General features: G+C 43.6%; 2 protein-coding genes across 2 annotated transcripts in view; one reads left to right on the plus strand and one right to left on the minus strand.

The window, feature by feature from the left end:
• Positions 1–6,733, minus strand: part of LOC119394333 (kinesin-like protein KIF23) — a 39,861-nt gene extending 33,128 nt beyond the window's left edge. Inside the window, exons 1-3 of the mRNA XM_037661628.2 lie at positions 6,574–6,733; positions 5,994–6,192; positions 2,888–2,993 (exon numbers count right to left, since the gene is read on the minus strand). Of these exons, the coding sequence (XP_037517556.1) occupies positions 2,888–2,993; positions 5,994–6,192; positions 6,574–6,584 (316 nt within the window). The 5' untranslated portion in view covers positions 6,585–6,733. The remainder of the gene's footprint in view (positions 1–2,887; positions 2,994–5,993; positions 6,193–6,573) is intronic.
• Positions 6,734–7,307: 574 nt separating this feature from the next.
• LOC119394334 (serine/threonine-protein kinase 11-interacting protein-like) overlaps positions 7,308–22,220 on the plus strand; it is a 62,834-nt gene continuing 47,921 nt past the window's right edge. Inside the window, 7 exon segments of the mRNA XM_037661629.2 lie at positions 7,308–7,654; positions 7,726–7,925; positions 8,581–8,748; positions 10,207–10,305; positions 15,203–15,271; positions 15,371–15,500; positions 18,582–18,685. Coding sequence (XP_037517557.1) covers positions 7,591–7,654; positions 7,726–7,925; positions 8,581–8,748; positions 10,207–10,305; positions 15,203–15,271; positions 15,371–15,500; positions 18,582–18,685 — 834 coding nt within the window. The 5' untranslated portion in view covers positions 7,308–7,590.

Below are 22,220 nucleotides of genomic sequence, written 5' to 3' on the forward strand. Positions count from 1 at the left end.
CACCGTCAAGTTCCCCGTAGAGTCAATGTATTAAAAAGTCCGAAATTCCGGACGCTTATAGCCTTCGCCATCCGATTTCCCGGACTTTTTACTGTTAACCGCCGACCCAAAGTCACCACCGACGCCGCCATTTTGGTTGTTTTCATTTTCATATCCTTGAACCCGCGCATCAGCAGCAACGCCGCACCGCGCCGCGGTTGCCATAACCTCGAAACCGCACGTGTCAATCCGTTGCCAGCCGTAGCTTAGCCAAGCCAAACCTCACTGTGTTCGTTCACGTGTTGTTTTGTCAGCTGTGCTAGCTGTGCCAGCTCTGCGGTCGTGTCTGTGGTTGATCGTTTGCTGCTGCGCGCTACCTTCAGTGATCACGTTTCCCGACCTTCAGCATCCACCGAGTTCCTAGCTGTTCGTGCTGCGCTTTTCGTCTAGCGGATTCGCCGTTTACAGCAATGGCACCGACTGCTCCTTCGTCTTTGTCCGCGCCTTCGAAGCGCACAAAGCCACCTCGTAGGCTCACGATGACGAACTGCCATCCGCGGACGTTGCCTTCGACGATCTGCGCGCTGGCGGCGTGTTGATTCCAGCCGAGAAACCCTTGAGGGCTTCGCCGACGCTGACAAAGACCTCGAGCTATGTGCGGAGTTGACCGATGACGAAATCATTCATCAAGTTACGGAGGATTCCGATGCCGACACCGAGAACGAAGAGCCAGCTCCTACACAGCCAACGAACACGGAGTTGATGCGAGCACTGATGACACTGTCATTGGTGTACAGCGGCAACATGACGTTGACTGAAATTGAGGCAGACATAATCGCGGGCAAGTGGACCGTGCAAAAGAAAATAAGCGACTTCTTTGCGCCCAAGTGCTGACCTATGAGGTAGTGCCGGCCACGTCGTATTTTTTTTTATAAACGGCTCTTTTCAGAGCCACCTAAACAATGCATTGGCTGAATTGCTATGGGAATCTTGTACTCCGGCTGTGACCCTCTCCGTCAGCGAAAAATACCTACCAAAAATGTGCGTTTTCACGTGCATTCGTTTTTCCGGACTGCCCGATTTTCCGGACGTTTTCGCGGTCCCTTGAGGGTCCGGGAAATCGGACGTCGACTTACCAGGATTCATTTCCAAACAAAAAATGACAGAGGAACAGTGCTCACGAATTGAAATGCGATAGTTTAGGGCTAAGTAATGCACACCTTTGTTTCCACTGTCTTCAGTTCATGTCATATCAGCGTAATTTCAACTTTAACACTTAAATCGGAGCCAACATTACCTTTAGCAGCCAGATTCACAGTGACACAACGCTTTTATCTTTGTCACTTGCACATACCAGCTGTTATATACACTAAAAGTTTTGATGTCACGTTTCAATCTGTGAGCACCATACATGTAGTAACATGTTAAGGAAGAGTACGTAGCTACCAAGGCATAGAACGAGCCTAACACCTTTCTGGTCATGAAACTACTCTGTCATGCTATGGGAGTGCATAATATGCTACTCAAAGCTTCCACAGAGCGTCTTCGCGTACCGAAACCCTTGCATACACTAAAAACAGAAAAAAAATTGGCCGCGTATCTGCGTGCTTCGCTGCAAATGTCGTGTAAAGACGATAGAAGGGGCGCTGTGTGAGATATGGACGCCATCTGGCAATATGTCGGGAAACATGAGTGCTGTGTTGCGTGCTGGTAGTCCCGGCGCAGCAGCAGGCGAAGGCCGGCGGTGACCAACGCGACCGGCGGGGACGCCAGCCAGCCCGAAAACGCGGTTTGGCGTGAAGCGCTGAAGCAGAGAAACGTCCGCACTCAACGAGTACTCTCCACACACTCTTTTATTTACACGTCGCCTGGGTAAAACAGGAACGCCAGAGCGGCGCCCACAACCGGCAGCCTGAAGGCCGCCCACAACGCTGCTTTTTCATTTTTTAAATATTTTTTTTCACCTTCTTGGCCTTCTCAAAACTAAAGTTTTTTAACACCAACCCATGGCATTCGTACAGTGCAATACAGAACCGAAACCGAAACACAACAATGAGCTCGTGCGAAGGGCACGGAGGAAGGCAAATTTCAGCGCAGTCGCATTTTCAGCTTTGTTGAAACAGCGCTCACTAGACGACGACGAAGTAAAAGAAGGCACAGGACAGGCGCTGCCTGTCCTGTGCCTTCTTTTACTTCGTCGTCGTCTAGTGAGCGCTGTTTCAACAAAGATGAACGCATACCAACTCGCTCAAGCTTCCATTCTTATGCATTTTCAGCGCAGCTTAAGAAAATAGGGTCCTTAAAATTACGTATGTATGCATTTTCTATTAAAGGAACACGCCACCTTATACTTACCTAGTGATGCTGCACCTCAGATATGCATGATATTTACTTTTTGATCGACAACGTTCACAAGTATGAACAGCCGCACCAGTTCAAGACGGCTGGCCCTTGGGCAAGTGGTTCAACTTTGGCCGAGTGGCTGAATCGAGGGACGTGCCGACAAACAGAAAGACAGAAAGACAGACCAAAATTTCTGCGTTTAAGTTCCCCAAGAAAGACTATCGTCTTTAAAAAAACATTATTTAAGATAATGAGGGTAAATGTCAGTCAGTAGTGTGATGGAGGGCTATTCTAATCTACTATAGCACATGGCGTAAATAAATTTCCAAAACAATGGGAGTGAAATGCTAGCACTTCGACAAAGAAATCGTAGTGAAGAATTGAATCGTGCCAAGGTTTATATTAGTTATCATCAGAGGTTTCTTAGTATTGCTCATGAAAGCAACATAAAGCATGCAATCTGGAATGTAAACATTGTAGTAGTAAGTGTCGTATCATGAAGCGAGAACTTGCTGTAAGACAGATGTATAACTAAAATACAATACTGCATAGGAAAAGGATTTACCTGGTTTTCCGTGAAGAAGATCACTGACTAAGGGCAGGCCAACGTGCTCAAACACCTCTTGCTGCGAGGCACTGGTGTCAAACACATATTTGAATGTGTATCGGTACTGAAAGAAAGAGGCATACTTATATGTATGAGCATCCAACGTCTCGGACAACCGATGTTTGCTTCTGACATTCCCATAGCATTATTTGCACCATAAATGCTGCGACAAAAACACTTTGGCAGGCTGCTTATTTGAATTAGCAATCTTCTCAATTGTAAGACCTGCAAAAGTAACACCACTACAGGCCATTTATCCACGAAACGAAGCGTACAGTACTTCCATTTAAAAAAGGAAAACTAACAATATTGCCCCACATTTGGTCAAATATCACATGACAATTACTTTGGGTTCACACACTCAATGCTCATTCGCGTTGGTCCTAACTTCAGTTACCAACTACAGCACCACAAAATTGTCTCTACAAACTTAGGGTTCCAGTGTGAAAATATATGCAGACAGTAGCTTTTATTTCATTTTTTTAACAGTGGAGCGCATATGCCACAGTAGTTTTTCATTTTTCTTTTTACCACGCGAACCAGCGAGGCAATGACACTGGATTTTGTCAAAATGCAAAAATATGATTGCTACAAAATTCGATCAAGAATCCAAGTAAGAAAAGTAAATCACTCCAGTATCTTTTTCAAAATCTGATTTTGTGTTATATTCATAAAATGTTGACTGTTTAAAAAAACGAACATAAAGTTTCACATTCATTTTCTTGCTGAAACTGCACGACCGGTAGGTTCAAAAATATCATGGATTTCAAGCTGTATATAAGACAAAAATACATATATTTTCATTCAGAGATCCTTGGCTTGGTAAAAGCTCTCTAAACATATAGGGATGAACAAATATTCGAAAATTCTGAATAAAATAGTGTCCTGCTCGGTTCAGTCATCAAATGAAGCGGCCATTCAGCAAATATGAATGACTTTGAATGTAGTTTATGAACATTTCAAAATGTACATTGGACTTAAACACAAGGTTTACCAAGGTACGACTGATTTTTAGCCCTACAGCCGTAAGGTAGGCATAGAACACGGGAGCTCATGTAGTGTTGCAGGCCACGTCACTTGGGGAGCTAGACTTTACCGGTTATGCAAACATTTGCATTCTGCGCATGCAAAGAATTTGAACCTTTGTTCCTGACGCTCCAAGATTCTAATGCTAAAATAATGAATACAAGGGAGTGAACATTTTGTATAAATTGTTGTAACAGCCATTCAATATTAGACAACTATTTGATTCAGTTTTTAAAAAAGCTGTATTTGCACACCTCAAGAAACTTGCCAAGTTCATCTCATGGCTCTTTTAGAACAAACATCATTCATTCATAGTGATGAACATCTAACCTGGCCCAAGCAGGTGCTTTCAAAATTCACAATGTGATGATAAGCTGATGTGGAAACTGAGGGGGACAGAAAACTATGGCAACCCAAGTGGGACCCAAGGCACAGCACTGTTTAAGAGCAAATATTTGATTGGCATTGTCTACAAAGTAACTTATTGGTGCTTAATCTCAGTACTGTACGCCATCTCGTGTTGACGTCATCTTTTGCATTGGCTTCAAACTTCTGGATCAGTCCTTACTAGAGGACAAGCTGCCTATTATGGGGGAGGTTTAGGTAGGAAGCTGCCATTTAAGTTGATAAAGAGAAGTAATTTTGCTTAGCTATGATTGCAGCATATTCGAGTAGGTTGTCTGCAATGCAACGGAAGAGTTGAAGGGACACTAAAGAGAAAAACTATTTTGCTCGTACGAATAAAGTTCTTTTTCACGATACCAAAAACACCACGCTTGCCGCAAAAAGACGTTTGGCAAGTGAGAAAACACAAAAAGAGGGTATGGGCGGCGACGCCACCTTGAAGTTTCTACATTAGTCGCCATGGAGTCAGATTTTGACGGCACCTACTAGAGCCAGTATAGTTCCAAATCTGTAAAACTGAAGTACATTGTCTTCCATGGGGCCAGAGACTTATCATACCAAGTTTCAGGAAATTTCGTTGAGGCAATGTGGCAAAAATGCGAAAAACCATTTTGAAATCCGTGATGTCACCATTGGAGATTTCGGCGGGAAATTTAAAAGTGAAACTTTTGACATTGATTTTCTAATCTATTAATAGACCTATGGTGGTGAAATTATTGGCACTAGAGTTTTTAGAGTACAACTCTTCAGTCTAAACTAATCCATTGTTTCACTTTAGTGTCCCTTTACAATCGAGTACAACTGTAATAACTGGTCACTCGACTGATGCTAATATATTTTTTTATGTTTTTAAGATTGCTGAAAAGTCCAACAAACTCCAATATTAAGTTCACAACGCTCAAAGCATAGCTATGACAAGCAATGTCACAAGCTGCACTTAACAGTACATACTTCTAAAGCTGGTACATATGGTACACCACTGTTACTTTATACCGACGATTTGCAAGCAGAAAACCACCATAGTCATTGCGATGCTTGATATGTCCTTTACAGATGGAGTTAACAAAACTGCAGTTTGTTTTGGCTTCAGAATTTCCTATTTAATTTATTTAGAAAGATGCTAGAACCACAATGTATTCTGGTTCTAGCATCTTTTGCGAAATTTTATCAGTGGAAAAGAAACCCAGGCAATACATTAACATTGTGCTTCCTAGAGTTGCTGCAAGTGCAACCATCAGCTCAAACCGGTGCAACAGTTGCTTCAAAATATTGGTGTTCTACGTGCATTTTTATTGAGAAAAGCAGCTCGCCCAGTTAAGGAATGTGGCACTTGCTGCACGATGCCACAGAGCTGAAAGTTTCGCACACAGCAACAGAAGTGAAAATGTCAGTCGGCAGGTCAGGTACGGGGTATGTCAAAAAGACCTCTGTAACCTTTGTCAGCTGCTTATGGCCGTTTCAAGTTTGCTCTGCTAACAAACTGTCAACCATGCCTTGGTTAGTCTTTCTGCGGCCATCCTCCACTAATCTGATGTCGTAGGCCCAACTATCCAGGTAATCTCTCTTGAACGCCTACTGCGAGTTCGTGGTCTATTCTAGGCGATCACGGCATAGGCGCAGTGCGTTGCCTCACCTGCTTCTGGACGTTGTTCCTCGACTGCCCGTTGGTCTCCTGGGGTTCGAGTTGGACAATCTTGTTGTCAATGAGGCGCACAACGGGGACATCGTTGGGATTGTGCAACGGTCGGATGCGGCAGTACACTTCAACCGGGTCTTGCGCCTCGGTGGACGCCGGCCTGGAGGGACCCTTCTTTTTCGGCGTCTTCCCTCGGCTACATGAAATAATAAAGAAGAGGTTCCGTTACCAAGGGGTAAATGCGGTTAATGCCCCTCGAAACATCCGCCATACCGCGCCCCGTGACAGCTCAAGTTACCGAAGCAAACGTAAACACACCTTCTTGACGTTCGTTACCAGGTTTGCCGAAAGCCGGCTGCGCGAAGAAGACCCAGGTGAGCAACAGAATAAAGTGACAGATGTATTATTCGAATTCGCGTCTATTAAAGCGGATGCACAACACGAACACAGAGAAACCACTGGGCATTTCTGTAATGCGGCCGAATTTGAAATGCGTCAAGGCTAAACAGTAGTCATAACAGCGTCGCCAAACGTTCGCGGGAGTAGCGACAAAAAGAAGCGGGAGGGTGTAGCTTACGCAGGCTTCATTTTCTGTAGTCCACCACCGAAGTTGTCCTTCACACACAGACACCGGGTGCACTACGTGCAGACGGTACCAAGTACAAAACACACGAAATGAAGGTTTGGAACTACGCGGGAACCCACGCGTTCCTACGGCAGCCGTTCGTTCTTGTCAGCACGCGCGAGTTCAGTGCATTTTTGATCTCAGCCGCTCAACGACTCAGCCAATCAGCGGCTCGAAAATGACGCATGCTCAGACGCAACTTACAGCGTTGCTTGACTGCATTGTGGAATTTGGCTGTTACTTGGCCCTTTAACACATCGTAGAAATTAAATTCTCCTGTATATCAGACTATATGAATTCTGCAATTAAAAACTCTCTACTACGAAATTTATAAAGGGTTTTGAAATTCTCAAGCACGTTCATCTTCAAAATGCAGTATGCAAAACAGCTTTTAAAAAACACTCCAGTAGTTTTTGATTACCGTAGTCAACAACGTCTAAACAGCGCACTCTTTACCCTAAAATAAAAATTTTTAATGCCGTAATTTAATATTTTAAAAACAAAATATTAGTTTACTTTTTAAGCTAAAGATGACGCCACAATCACTTACATCTGCACGTTGATACAAAAATGTGTTATTTTTAATTGTGGTGTTCGCGGAAAGTTTCACAGTAGGCTTGATTAAGGAGCTACTGTCTATGCCCATGTTTGTCCGACCAGCTGATTGCGTTTACGTTTCCATTCGCGTTGCGGTTGTCTTATTAGCATTCCAGTCGCGACAAATGATTTGACAGCCGCGGTATCCGAACCCTGTGCCTTCAGTGACGTCCGAAGCCGTAGAAGCATGGTTTACGTGACCAAAACACGGTATCGGAGAGGCGTACGTCGTGGACTGAATCATGCTATCGCGTGCTCTCCGTCCGGTTTATAATAACGCGCATTACACTGATGCCTCACCCACTTGCGCAGCATATCTAAGGTTTGAAACACGGCCTTTCCCATTATTGGCTAAAGCAATTATAGGTGACGATGACGCCAGACTCGAACAGGTGTGAAAGAATAAAAACACTCGCGGCGTTTCTGCGAGAGCACGGTGAGTGTTTTGACACTGCCCCCCGGTGCACATCTAGCGTTCATCCTTTCATCGGTCTTAATATCTTTTAGGTGATGTCGTGCTTAACGGGACCAGAAGGCTCACGTTAACGACTTCGTGTCTGAACGAGCTGAACTACATATTCCGCCAGTTCTTGGGGGCCCAGGAGAACGAATCTTTCGACGTGCCTTTCGGGTGCAGTGCCAACTCGGACTTTGTCCATGATGTCTTCTTTCTCCACGACTTCATGCAGAAGACTTGCTCTCTGAAGGTATATACGAACAGCCTCCCATTTTTGCACGTCTCTTCAATCTCACACACCCTTTAATCCTTGCTGTCGGCAGCAAGTAGTTGTACACATACGTTTATCTGTCACGCTGATGCTATCTAGCAAAATATTATGTCTTATCTTGCGCGATTATTACACAAAACACAAGTCTGAGTCGAAAGTGTGTTTATTATGGGCGACAAAGCACTATTTACATACTTCAAATTGAAAGGGAATTTTGCTGTGAAGCTTGAGAGCTAAAGAGAGCTTGAGAGCTAAAATATGAGATTGACTACAAGAACAACAAGCTAACCGTGCCGCACTGTGACAAGATATTTGGTAATCCATTACAATGCAGACTGCAGTGGAATAACCGCAGCCAGAAAGCAAAAGAAACCACGTGTTTGTTTTGGACAATGGAGGTTTAGTGTGTTTATTATAGGCGACATAGCACTATTTACATACTTCAAAGGGAAAGGCATTTTGCTGTGAAAACATACTCGGATACAGGCAAATCGCTAGTATCTCAGTTGATCGTCATTTATGGTATCTCCTTCAATATGGTATCTCTTGTAAACCACTCGTTGAACCTAATGAATCAGTCAATCAATCAATCACTCAATCAATCAATCAAATGCGTTTTCTTTTTCTGTTCCAGATTGTTCAGAGTTCCCAGACCATACAGGGCAGCCTAGACTTGTCCAAGTTTCATGGTCTGAAGATTCTTGAGCTCAAACGAGTGCCACCACATCTTCTCGTTGGTCTTGAAACCTTGGTGCTTCAAATAGAAACATTAATCTGCCAGAGGAACATCTCATCTTTGAAGGTGATTGTTTCTTCTGATTCACATCATTGTAGCACTTGAAATAGTTACTTGCAGTTTTTTGAAGCGTAAAGCTTTTTTACTTCTAATTTCTAGAAGGAACTCATGTGCTGCAATCGTTCAGCAGCCATATGTTAGTGATAGTTAGTACTGCACGGATTAGTGTAATCTTTGTGCAGGTGGCGTCAAAAGTTCTTGTAATGCTACTAATTTATTTTACTTATTTTAAAAGTACCCCTGAGAGCTCTCAGAGACGGTATCACGTTGAGGGAGGGGTCATTACAGAACACCTTGTTGCATAATTAATTGCGATTCATCCTTCTAAATTTCCAAGCACTCGTAGTTTTCCATACCCAGCGGAGAAATCAGTCTCTGCGTATGTGTATGATCATTGTGCAGAAGTATACCAAGATACCGTTCAGTGATTTTTGCGGGAAATTCTATGGTTGAAAGTACTATTGCATTCCTTACATTGGTGTAGCAGGCTCATTCGCTACACAGTAGTACACTGGTCTGCTGATCGTGAGACCGTTGTCTTGATTCCAATCTGCAGAACTGAAATTTTGACAGTAGCGGAGTACAAAATTGTTTTTACATGTAGCCAAACGTGTCCATTATAAATAATATGCTAGAGAGGATGTATGCGTGATGGCCAAGCGGCTAAACACATCGCGCCACGGAGTGAGGGGTCGCAGGTTCGAATCCTCAGTCCCACTTGAACCGAAGATCTGTTATTATTTTTTATTTGCATCTATACCTCGAATTCTCGCTTACAAACAACGCCGATTTTTTGCTCACAAGCAAAGACGCCGACACCGGAATTTCTGCGAAATGAGCTCTTTAACACTATTGCGTTAAAACACGACAGAATGAACTGAAGCCTTTAATAGCCCACCTTGCAGGTTTGAGATTGTTTGTGTTTTGTGTGAACTACCACTTCTTGTATAAAAAGGGTAAAAATGCCAAAGGCCACCAGCAAACACAGGGTGTTTTGGAAAGTGCCTTTCCACATCACTAGGTGACAACTGTTGAGTGCACAAGTTTTGACTGTTTTTCGGCAACATCAGCTGGAAAGAGTGCGCATAAACTTGAAAGCCATCCTCAAAGTTTGCAAGACATTGACAGGTGGTGACAAACGAGAGAAGAACTCATCTGTAATATAAAGTCACACTTTGTCTTGCGCAGGTTCTTTTCCTGCATTTTGGAGAGAGTGAAATGTAAGAATGACCCCCCCCCCTAGGCGGTAAATATTAATTAAGAGACCCCTCACTATGACATACATCATAATCCTGTTGTGGTTTTCGCAAGTGAAACCATGGAATTTAACTAACTTTAATACTTAAAACTTTCACATTCAAGCAGCTTGAAGCACAGTTGCAGGAAACTGTACACTGAAAGCAGCATACGAAATTGTGTTTCATGCTTTTCACTCATCACTATTCGCTGGGCTTCGCTTCGCAGGAAATCCTTCGAAGTCGCAACAAAGTGCCTCAGCCATGGATGAAAATCAAGGTGGCCAATTTCAGCTACAATGGCATCACTGCTCTGGATGACAGTTTGGTAAATAATGCTTCTTTTAAGTTCACAGCATCGCTGTTATAACGATATGCACCATGGAGATAAAGAGGGCAATGCCATCTGCCTCTCCATTAGTTGTATGGGGAGTGCAACTTTGCCATAGCATCGAGTCTTCTATAGCAGGTTTACCTAAGCGCAAAAGGCTGGAAATACAGAACTGAACATGTGCCAGAGTGATGGAGCTTAGTACAAGTATTAGGGGCGAAGCGCCTTAGGGTCTCGGCGTGCATCGTGCATCGTCGTCTACTGTTGAGACGGTCCATTTGCTTGAGCTCAAGAGAGGGCGCCACTGCCTCAGCGCTCGCCATGTGGCGAGAGGGAGCGAATGGCTCGTGTTGACTATAGAAACGCTCTGGCGTTTCTATAGTGGCGTTCTATATGTGGCGTTCTCTGGCGTTCCCTATAGAAACGCTCTGGCGTTTCTATAGGGAAGGTGTTGACTATAGAAACACCTTCCCTACATGCTTCACCCCTCTGCAATTTTTGGTCACTGACTTGAGCGAGCGTTCAGGCTTCACCTTCCGTGTCTGCGTTATTGGGCGCGAGGCCCACCACTGGAGATGCGGGCGCTGCAATTGCTGTGACGTGCAGGGTTGGATCATGTGACCTCACCTTGCTCTGGCGAAGGGAAGCGGACGGTTGAATTCGTTGTTTTTAACAGCAATTTCGCGGCGTTTTCGCTTTTGAACAGCGTTGTTTTGCTTTCACTTCTTCTGCGTGGACCCCCAGAGACTGCGCAATCCGGTAAAGTGCAATAAATATTATCGGCGGCCTGGTACTTTTCTGCTCCGTGCCACAGTGCACTACGTACGCGAGTGGCCAGGCGTGAGCTTTCCCTTTTACTGCTGCCCTGTTTTTCACGAGCATGATGCCGCTGTCACCTGTCTTTCTCTCTTGTTATTTCAAGTTTATGGTGTTAAAATAGACACCGACCACGAATATTTATAAAATCAAGACGTTCCGGCTCCCGCACGGGAGCCTTGTTCACAGTTAAAAATGAATGCGCAAACGGTTAGGTTATGTATGTTTTAAAATATGACGTAGGCATGTGTGGAAAGTTGCCGTCATGACGAATAAGTGTGTCCGCCGTTGTCTAGATTGTCAGAGATTCAAGATAAAGCCGAGAAGTCCAGTTCATTTCTCTTTCCGTTAGCTTTGCCTTCTCCCGGTCTATATCGTGGCCAGTTGCTTCTACGTGTTCGGCCAGCGAGTTCGATGAAACATTTCTTACGTGTCATACATGTGCTGCTTGAGTCTTTGCTGAAAGTTACCTGTCTCGCCGATGTAACTTCCACCACAGTTTGCGCCCCCCCCCTCTCCCCTCGCCCTCGTGTCCATTTTAATTGTCCTCGTGTCTTTTCCCGACCACACGGGTTTCCTTCAGACTCTCAACTTCAGCCCATGGGTTTCCTTGCTTATAGATTATTTCTGTAAAATAAGCCCATAGCCAGTGTCACTTGTTCTTCTCTATGTTGTCTCTACGTTACAGGCGAAAACATGGCCAGCTTCAAACACTGATTCACCTTCTAACAGTAGCCGCGAAGTGTCATACTGCTTATCAATGAAGCTTTATAAATGCTGGACGCTGGTATTTTCACTACAACATAAAATTGCCATTTAGACCACGGTCAGCTACACCTTGCAGCATGGCCATTCAAGTGCGAAAGTAATACGGCTGGCCGGCACACGGTGCATTTGCTATAGCAATCTAGCCCGATTGGGACCGTATTTTTCGATCGCGATTGGCCCCTTTGTGCAAGCTGGATAACGGAGTCAATTGTCGAAAATTTTCATTCCGATGTGGCTCGGTAGCGATCGAAAACGCACCGTACGTGTGACAACCTTAGAAAATTCACGTAATGAGAATCAACAGATAGATATTAAAATCGTGCCGCAGACAAAGTCATATGGAACGTTATCTAGCTACAACACTGAATGAGGTGCGCGCGTACATATGGCTCCCGTACGTTTGTCTCCAATCATATGAGACAGGTTGCGGCTGCATGAATCTTTAAGCATACTGGATTGCTTCCCACAAAGTGGAGAAGTCGCTGTCATCGTGCGTCATAGGGCTATGTGTACTAAACAGGAATGAAAATTTACCCATGCTTGTCGTGTCAACCGCGGCTCGTAATTATTATATGCAAACTTACAATGAATGACGTTGCACAGTTGCCCGCATTTCTAGCAACAAAAAAATGTTTCTTTGCCGCACGCACGCGCTAAAGCACATTCGACGCAAAATGATTCGTTACTTTTTACAAAAGCAGCGTGCGCGGCCCCCGTGGTTTCCATATCGGTGGCCATAGCAGACGACGCCGGCAGTCAGGACGCTGTCTAAGGCATTATGGGGACGTAACATTTTTTCATGAGCAGTTATTTAGCATTTCGTACAGTCACTGATGAAGCTGCAGCATTATTTTACCGATTTCGTTGAAGTGAAGTACAACAATAATAATAAAAAAGCCGATGCGAAAGCGGCTGCGGGCTGAGCGCGAGAGGGCCGGCGGAGCAATCCAACCTTGCACGTCACAGGGATGCCTCCGCATGGCGGCGCCACGGTATGTCCTTGCGCCCAATAGCGCGATGTATGTATACCGCGTGTTGCGCTTGTTTTACTGTTTTGTTAGGACTAACGCCAAGTGCGTGATTTTGTTCGATTATGTCGACAAGAGATGGGGGCACAAAATCTTATCTTTCTTTCAATTTTTTCACTGTCAATTTATATATGTGTCCACATGTCGACAAATAAAATCAGCTGCAAGTCAGCGCTGTTGTCGTGCCTTCTTCATCTTGTGTGTCCTGTAAGAATTTTGCGCTGCTTTTTCTCACTCATGTAAAAGTGGGATAACATTGGAGGCACCCTGTACTAACCAGCTGTGCTCATTGATATTGATTGATTTGATTGATTTTATTGATTCATCACAATACATGTGATCGGAGGCGAAGGGAAAAGCCATTTGAATGGCTTGAGGAAGTCCTTCGCCCCCGTACAAAGACAGCAGCTCATTTACAAGCCACATGTGCATGACACATATTGCCACATGTGCATGACAGAATTGTTGTTATCATGTCAATGCTCTCACACAAGGCACACTTGCTGTCATTAGAAGCATTGTGAATACAGTCGAGCCCGACTATATCGAACCCGTTTATATCAAATTATCCCGTATATCGAACAATTTCTAAACACGGTAAATTTACATTAATATATAGCAAAGTTACTGTTACATCGAACGATAATAGCAACGACAACCGATATATCAAACTCCATGTGCCTCAAAAGTGCCCCAGCAAGTTGGCTTTCCCTCGCGGTGGCGGGGAAAACTGCCGGCGCCACCCTAGAAAAAGTGGTTTAGACCCGGTTGTGCACGGGCGAACACCCCCCTGCAAGAAATGATCCTGGCCCGCTCGCAGCGCTTACAGCCAATCAGAGGCCGTCGTGCTTTCTCCGAGGCGTGGAGGCGGTAGAAGTGAGCGCCATTTTTTCTTTCTTTATGCTTGTGTGCCTGCTGCTGCCTGTTTTCCTCGAGTCCTCATTCAGCGTGGTCCGTGCTGGTGGTGTTGCCTGTTGGTGCTCTGTGAACTTTATTGGCGCGCTGCCGTCATGGCTTGTGCAAAGAGGCAGAATTTGCCGTTCGCCGCGAAACTCGAAATCATAAATTGGGTCGAGCGCGGTAAAAGGAAGTCCGACGTCGCCGCCGCGTACAAAATTCCAAGGAGCACCTGGAATTTCCAAGGAGCTGGCAGAGTTCCCGGGAGCTATCGACGGATCGACATTCGACGAGTTCGTCAGTGCGGACGATGATGTCGCCACCACGAGTGAGCTACAAGATGAGGACTACGTTGCAGACGTCGTGCCGACCATGAGCCAAAGCGACAGCAATAAGGAAATTGACGATGGCCCATTGCCTACATCCTCCGAAGTGATTAGTGCACTTGCATTGGTCCGGCGCTATTGCGTGAATGTGGAAGGTTGCGGCCTCAGCTGCTCCGACTCGTTGGACAACGTGGAGGCGTGCGTGCTGTCGCAGGCAGCAAAGTCGTTGACACAGAAGAAAATCCGGGACTATTTTGTTCCACAGTAGGGCACACAAGTAAGCCACCATATTAATAAAGTACTTTTCTTATTGTTATGTGCCTTTGTGTCAAAATCCTATAGCGGGCCTATATCGAATTATGCCATATATCGAACTAATAAACGTTTTTTAGCGATTTCGATATACCCGGGTTCGACTGTATGGTAACTGATTTGATAACGAGAAAAGCCTGTCTTATCAAATGTATGCAGGATTCAGATAGAACAGCTGACATACTGCAGAGCTTGATTTCATTGGATGAGGACTCCCACAGCTATCATCACCTTGAGGGTGCAAGTCCTCTCTATGTAACGATTTCATACTTAATTTTTGTGCGGTATAGTACTTATAAAGATGACAACAGCGATTGGTATGGAACATACATTGTTGTAATCTATTTGGTGTTGTCTTTTTAAGTGCACAGTGCTAAAAAGTACAAACTAGGTAGCTAAAAAGTGCTACCAGCTAGCTCAATTCATCAGCCTTTTAATTCTCTCATCATTGTTTCTTCTAGTGTTTCAATTTCTCTGCCATTAATACTCTATGCAATATCACAGCAAGTTACATTACTACAAGGCTAACATAACTGCAGTACTATACTGTGTACTGCCCACCTTTAAACAGTATGAGCAGTGTGTTACCAATTGTGTTTTCTTTTGTAGTGCCTAAGGTAGGGGCAACATGTGCATGCATTACTAGCTTGTCAATGTTTTTAAGAGTTCGTCCATGGATTGTTGCGACAGTTGCATGCATTGCACTAGCGCAAATAGTCATGTCGATCTTCCTGTTTTGTTTTGCAGGCCCTGCTTCCAAGGCTCGAGTATCTTGACTGCAGCAACAATGCCATCGCCGATGCCAAAGGTGTTGAGGTTAGGAATCTTCTGCTGCTGCTGCTTACAAACTCTGTTATTGTGGGGCTGCTTTAGCAGCTATTGTTTGTGAATCATGGCATCTTTTTTTTTTTTCAGTTTCTTCACAACATCAGGGTGCTGAACCTGTCATTCAATTTTATTCAGAAGATAAGCATATACAACAAGGGTGCCTGCGACACGTTGACTGTGCTTTACTTAAGGAACAACTTCATTGAAGACACCGCAGGTACGTGCGACCCCAAATTCAGGCTCCCGCTTGCCTGCTCGTGGAATTCCTCGTAATACCGTAATAAATTTTATACTTCTCATGCAAAAAGCAGATTAAGCATTGTTGTGATATCATAGACTTTGATGGTGCCTGCTTGTGCCTTCGTAATTCTTTATCATTAAAATTAATTTGTGTTTTTGAGGGAGTCATCTACTTAACTGTGAAGTTTCTGGAACTTATGGAGCCAACAGAGCAAGTGCAGTTAAACCCCTCAATAACGAAAGCCCTCAAGAACAAAATTCTCGCAGCAACGAAGAAATCTGGCTTCTCTGGCGAACGTCCATAGAGTTCAATGCATTTGCCCCCTGTCGACAGCGAAGAGAGTCTAAAAATCACTCCCGCAGTAACGAAAGCTTCGGGTAGTGATCCGCAACATCTTTTTTTTTTCAACCCATGAGCTAGTTGGGAACCCAGAAGTTCGAAAATTGCAGCACCGCTCATTTCAGAAGTCGGGCACATACATTTCCACCAAGAAGCTTCTGGACCAAGGGCTCGTCCGGCGGCTGTTGTTGAATATAGGCATGAAACGACCTACAGAAATAGACCTTTTTTTTTGACCCTAAAAATGCTTCCCGCGGTGTTCCCTCGGCCGCCGTCATCCAAAACTACTTCAAGCACGCCGGTTTTGCGACTTGTCTGCGCGCCATGACAGACAAATCGGCATCAGTTCTTGAAGCTTTTGACATCGTTCGCACTTTCCTCAGTGCCCATGAAGACGACAAATCTATGCAAAGCTTATTAAGCTTCGAGGCTCGAGCCGTCAAGCTCCTTCAAAGCAACTTGAAACAGAGCAAGATCAGCGACATGTTCAAATAAATTTTGCCTGTGCGAAGTAATTCGTGTGCGTATTTTTCAATTTTCCGAAATTCTCACAAGACCGAACAAAAATCAATTCCCCCACAATTTCGTTATTGAGAGGTTGAACTGTATATCAGAGAATACCTTAGAATTCTTCACATCACACTGACAGGCCAGCATTAACCCTTTCCCTACAGAGCTTTTTGGCCGAAAACGATGCAAAAATACCGATTTTTTTTGCCTGTTTGATTCTACACGTCTTAAAACAACAGTAAAAATTATGCAAAGGCGCTTGCGAGCTACACGCAAAATATATATTTTTTTGAAAATGTGCAGAGGATTGGCTTCACTGCACTGCACCACGGAAAGTGGCCTAACCTCTCCCCTCTTAGGGAGCTCTTTGAAACTTAAAAAATAAAGCGCAGGGAAGCGAGTCCGTGAAAACAAACATTGAGCGCGCTGGTGGGGGTTTTCCTACATCTAAAGGCACCCACTGCCGATACGTTGATACCCGGTTGTCGTCCGAATCCGATGTTTTAGAGAAGCTATGCCGCTATGTGTAGTCGCTGCCACACTTGCAGGAGAACTGAAATTCTTCATTTAACGAAGCTTCGGCAAACAAGGGCATCTTTTTTTTTCTGAAATGAGCGGTTCCAGCACGTGCGCATTGAGGAGGACATTTCTAATTCCGGTTACGTGAATCCAGTCCTTTCTCTACCAAAATGCATGCTTTGAACACATTTTTTAAATTTTTTACTGTGCTATCCGTTGAAGCCAAAGAGAACACAGTGAAATGTATCGGGGTAGCTTAACTGCGACGCCCGCAAATGCTTGTTTCATGGTGGACGAGCCCAACTCGTCTTCGGTAGGGCAAATGTTAAAGCTTCTGCGTAAAATCTAAAGAATTTAGCTCTGTCCTACATTTTATTGTTTAATAATGAATCTATGTTTGTGTAAATAACTGCAGTAGAGTTTTCACAAGAAAATTTTAATAATTTAAACTGATATAATATTTCACTTCAGTGGCCCTTTAAAGCTTTTTTAACACGAAAGTGTTTTATGCGGGGTCCACCACGGCTCCATTGACGCATTTCCGTCACGGATATGACGTTGTAAAATATAAAGACTAACATATGGCAAAGAGAAAACTAGAAGAAAAAGTTCCGTCACCGGGAGTCGAACTTACGACCTCTCGATCCCCAGCACGCAGCGCGAAACGACTCCGCCACAGACGGCACGTTCTTCGACATGCTAACGGCGTGTTATTTATATACATCATTTACCGGTGGCTGTACTCGGAGATCGTGGTACATCAGCGTGTTTTCGTTATCACTCAGCGAGATGGTGTGAAGGGCTCGAACGGCGCGCGTCGCCTCAATCTTTAAGATGAGCGTGCGCCTCTACAGGGCGTGGTTGCTCTTGCGCGCACACTTATCTTGTATGTCTTGCGCTGTCACCGCAAGTTTGCGCTGAAGTTACAGAGAGCACAAAGGTCACTCGTTCACTGCAGTGGCCGCTTTTGCGAAAGGAGCGCGCTGCTCACAAACAAATAAGTTACAACTGTGACAGTTCGTGCTCATCCTGTGTGTATACTTGTGCGTTCATTTCGTGCGTCCTCTGTATTTGACCAGCGCGCTTTAACTGTCGAGCTGTGACAGTTGTTAGTTCGCGCTCATCCTGTGTATGTTTGTTCCGTGCGTCCTTTCTGCTTGAGCAGCGCGTTGCAAGCTGCTTGCCGTTCTTCACGTGATATTGCAACTTGTTGCTATAGCATTCATTCCTTCGCCCTTGGGGCGAAACAATCCACAACAAACGCTCAACTACGTCTCTGAAGATACGTTTTATTTTCGTGTTATACCGATTCCTATGATAGAGGGATCAACCACGTCATTTTTTCAAAAACGGTCTAAGACACCGAACTTTGCTAAAACTGCTGCTTGGGCAAGTTGGTTCATGATTAAGATAGATTTACCAGCACAAAAAAAGACGGAACATTTAGGAGGGACACACACACAGCGCTGACACACATCAGTGCTGTGTGTGTGTGTCCTTCCTAAATGTTCCGTCTTTTTTTGCGCTGGTAAATCTATCTTAAACACTAAACTTCATATGCTCAAAATTAAACAGGAGACAAGCTGACGTGTTACCTTTTTGTTTTTTTTTTGTTTTTACTATTGAGTAGGTAAATACACTTGCACAAAGGATAGAATTTAATGTTGCTTTCGAACTTTCATGTCACAGGTCTGGAGCGGCTGAGGCAGCTGAGGGAGCTTGACCTTTCCTACAACTGCCTCTCGGAGAGTTCTTCGCTTGCCGGCTTCAAGCAGCTGTACTGTTTGGCCATTGTAAGGGGATGCTGATTCTTAAGACAGCAGATGTGTATTGCCGTGTGTATTTATGATAATCACCATTATCAGTCTGTTCACGTCCACTGCAGGATGAAGACCTCTCCTAATGATCTCCCATGTACCCTGCCTCGCACTAGCTGATTCCATTTTATACCTGCAAATTTTTTAGTTTCATCACCCCAGCTAGCCTTTTGCTGTCCTTGACTGGACTTCACATCTCTCGGTGCCCATTCAGTTGCTCTAACTGACCATTGGTTATCTGTCCTTTTAGTTGCGTGACCCATTCAGCTCCACTTTTTTCTCTTAACCCTTTGGCCATGCACGCAATTGTGTACACCACTTGTTTTTGCTATTTGTATCGACTAGGAGCTAAGAAAGAGCAAGATACATTGGGGTTTGGATGCATAAAAATTTGTCTTCATATTACTTCATTTTGCAGTTTACTGTTGCATATGATCACTGTGCTGAAGGCACTACCATATTTAACGAGTCGTTCGACGTGCCGCTTCCCCTGACTCACGTCAAAAGTATAATTTTTCTTTGCTCAACATGGACATAACCAAAAACGAATTTGCACATTTCTAACCTGAGGTTTCATTCTGTTTATGCAAAAACAGAGCATGAATGGCTTCGGAATAAATAGTTATTTAATTACAAAGTAATTAGGAATGATTACTATAACACACATAAATTAACGTATTACAGCATTATTTCTGTCTCAATATAACATTGAGTGCCTTGAAATAACATTGTATCAATTTGACGGATTTACATTCTGTTCTTCATAGGTGGCGTTTGAAAGGGTTAATGTCAGCTAAAATATCGAGTGCCCTTGCTTGTTCTCTCATCTGCTCTGCTGTCCTTCATGTATTTTGAATGCATTTTAATCTTGGTGATAGTGGTGTTCCAGTCTTTGCTTGGAAGATGTATTTTAGTTATACTGCAGGCCAATACTTTGGCCCAAGCTGGTGGAGCATTACAGCAAGGAGAAAGAAAATACAAACATGTGTAAACAATGCTGAATGTAATGAACATAATGCATAAAAAGGAGCAGGAATCACACTTCGACATTGCTAAAATTCACAAAAATGGTTTGTCAAAGCAGCCATGAAAAAAATCGTCCGACTCAAGTACACCAATGGGAAGTGAATTACACTCGCTCACCATTTGAGAAAAAAAAAACCATATAGTACTTGTAAGTGTCTCTTCAAGTAAAAATTGATGCAAGCAACTATTCGTGACTGTGTTATGTTCTTCTCCTAGTGGGTCGACATACAGAGAAAAGGTAACGCCATATTAACACGATAGTGTTAAAGAGCTCGTTTTGCAGAAATTTCGGCGTTGGTGTCGGTGTCGGCGTCGTCGTTTGTGAGCAAAAAATCAAGAAAGATGCAAATAAAACAAATAATCAAAATCTTCGGTTCGAGTGGGAATCGAACCCAGGCTTTCCGCGTGGCAAGCAGGTGTTCTTCCACAGAGCCACGTCATTGCTTGAAACTGCTTCGAAAAAAAAAGAACAATACATGAATGTTATGGTGTGAGAGGAGTGTCTTGTACACATGTAATATTGCGTGGCAGAAGTGTAGAATTACGCCAGGCGTCAAAACATGTGAATTGCGCAGTGAGCGGTTGTTTTAAAGGCCCACCCATTACAAAGCGCTCAGACATATTTAATCATCATTATCAGCAAAAGCATCAACAAAGTGAGTAGCTGCGCAGGTTCGCATGTTGCCTTACGGACATGTAGTGGGCCCTTCGCTGATTCGCAAAAGGAAGAATTATGGCGTAGTGGGCACTTAACAACTGTACTTGCAGTAGACATTCTAGTATAGTTTGAAACGGCCAATGCTACACGCACAGACGTTCGTTTCCTTGCAGCACGGTTGAGGCATCCACAGAGAACCGAAACTAGGCTAGCAATTGAGAAGGCAGTGCGCACGGGGCCAGATTACGCTACTATTACATTCTACTCTTGAAGGTGAAGCTCAAGCGTCCTCCAAGTTTTTTACTTTTCCCAGCAAGAGTATTATGTAGTAGTACAAGGTGATTATAGTTGTTTTTTTCCATGTTTATATTTCTGCTTGGTAACATTAATGAGCTCAAGGGATTTTTCGTGGCATATTTTCCGTATATAAATCTCGAAGCTTTTCTACTCGCACGAGTTTCATACTGAATCAGAGGCTGGGCCCGAGCTAGTTGGTACACTGACATTATGAAACCGTTAAGCGCACAAGACGGGAACAAGAAGATCAGTTGGAAGTAGTGCTCTGTGTGTCATCTTCTTGTTCCCGTCTTTGTGCGCTTAACGGTTTCATAACGAGTTTCATATTGTCCTTTGTAGTATGCTGGTCCTAAACTTCAGCAGCATGTTCCAATTGAGATCTCACTTCAGCTGCATATTCTAATTTGCAGCCAGCAGCTAGCACTTGTTCCACCTGAGGTGTTTTTGTTTTCTTTATGTGTGTGTTTCTTATTACCACTGTTGCCTTATTACCTTCTGCAAAGTGTGCTTTCTTGTTGTTGTCGTAGCTGCTTTTAGATGGACCTAAGATCTGTCTTCCTAAGAGGGACTGCAACAGAGCATGAAGTGAACTGAAAACAAAAGCCCAATATGCAGTTGTGATAGTAACAAAACACTAAGCCTATTGAAACATATCTTCGTCTTCGATTGTGATAACTTTCATGGCTTTGCGGTAGTGGCAAATCATTGAAGGGCTTGCTAAAAAAATAACAATAAAACTAGTAAAATTGCATTATAACAAGGAGAACTTATTTGAATTTTAATGACCATTTTGAGATTTCGTATTTGTAATAGTCATTGCGAAAGATAAAGCTCTTTGAGCTGAATTGTGCATTGCAAATAAATTTCAAATAATTAGCAAGTTTAAAGGTGCTTTACTAAATTTTTTATGTTCACATTTCTCTCAGCCATTGCAAAAGATGTGTGCAATGTGTAGGGTCCTAGAATCTTGTCATATACCAGTGTTGAATTTTTTTCTTTTTGTGTTGCCATTATGAGTTCTTGCCATTTTCTAAAGCTTTTAGCCCAAGTTACTTCCTGGAAAATGTACTAAATTTCTGAATGTTTTTTCTATCCGTAATTTTTTTCATGTCATACTGATTTTTAAAACTTAACATGACTGGTCACTCGATGTAATTTACTCAATAAAATTTTTTTTTAATTCCGGCAGATTCCATGCGCTGTGGGAATTGATGTAGTGCGAAGTAGTCAGCAAGGAGTTGCATACATTGCATTGTTTGTGTTTGAGGAATATCAAGGCATTCATGTCATGACATGTCGTTCTCCATCTCATGTTTGTCGTGCATGCACGCATGCATAATCTGGTATACACCATGCTAATGAAACTTATATCTAGGTATATACAATGCATGACTTGTCATTTATGTTCTTCATACACTCATGTCATGCCATACGAATTTTCACACATATCAAGTTAAACGGCTGCGAGCGCACCATGAGCGTGGCATGTAAATCGTGCCATACATCGCATGCATTTCATAATTTTCATGT

This window comes from Rhipicephalus sanguineus, chromosome 5, assembly GCF_013339695.2.
Source record: "Rhipicephalus sanguineus isolate Rsan-2018 chromosome 5, BIME_Rsan_1.4, whole genome shotgun sequence".
In the NCBI taxonomy this organism is placed as follows: Eukaryota; Metazoa; Arthropoda; class Arachnida; order Ixodida; family Ixodidae; genus Rhipicephalus; species Rhipicephalus sanguineus.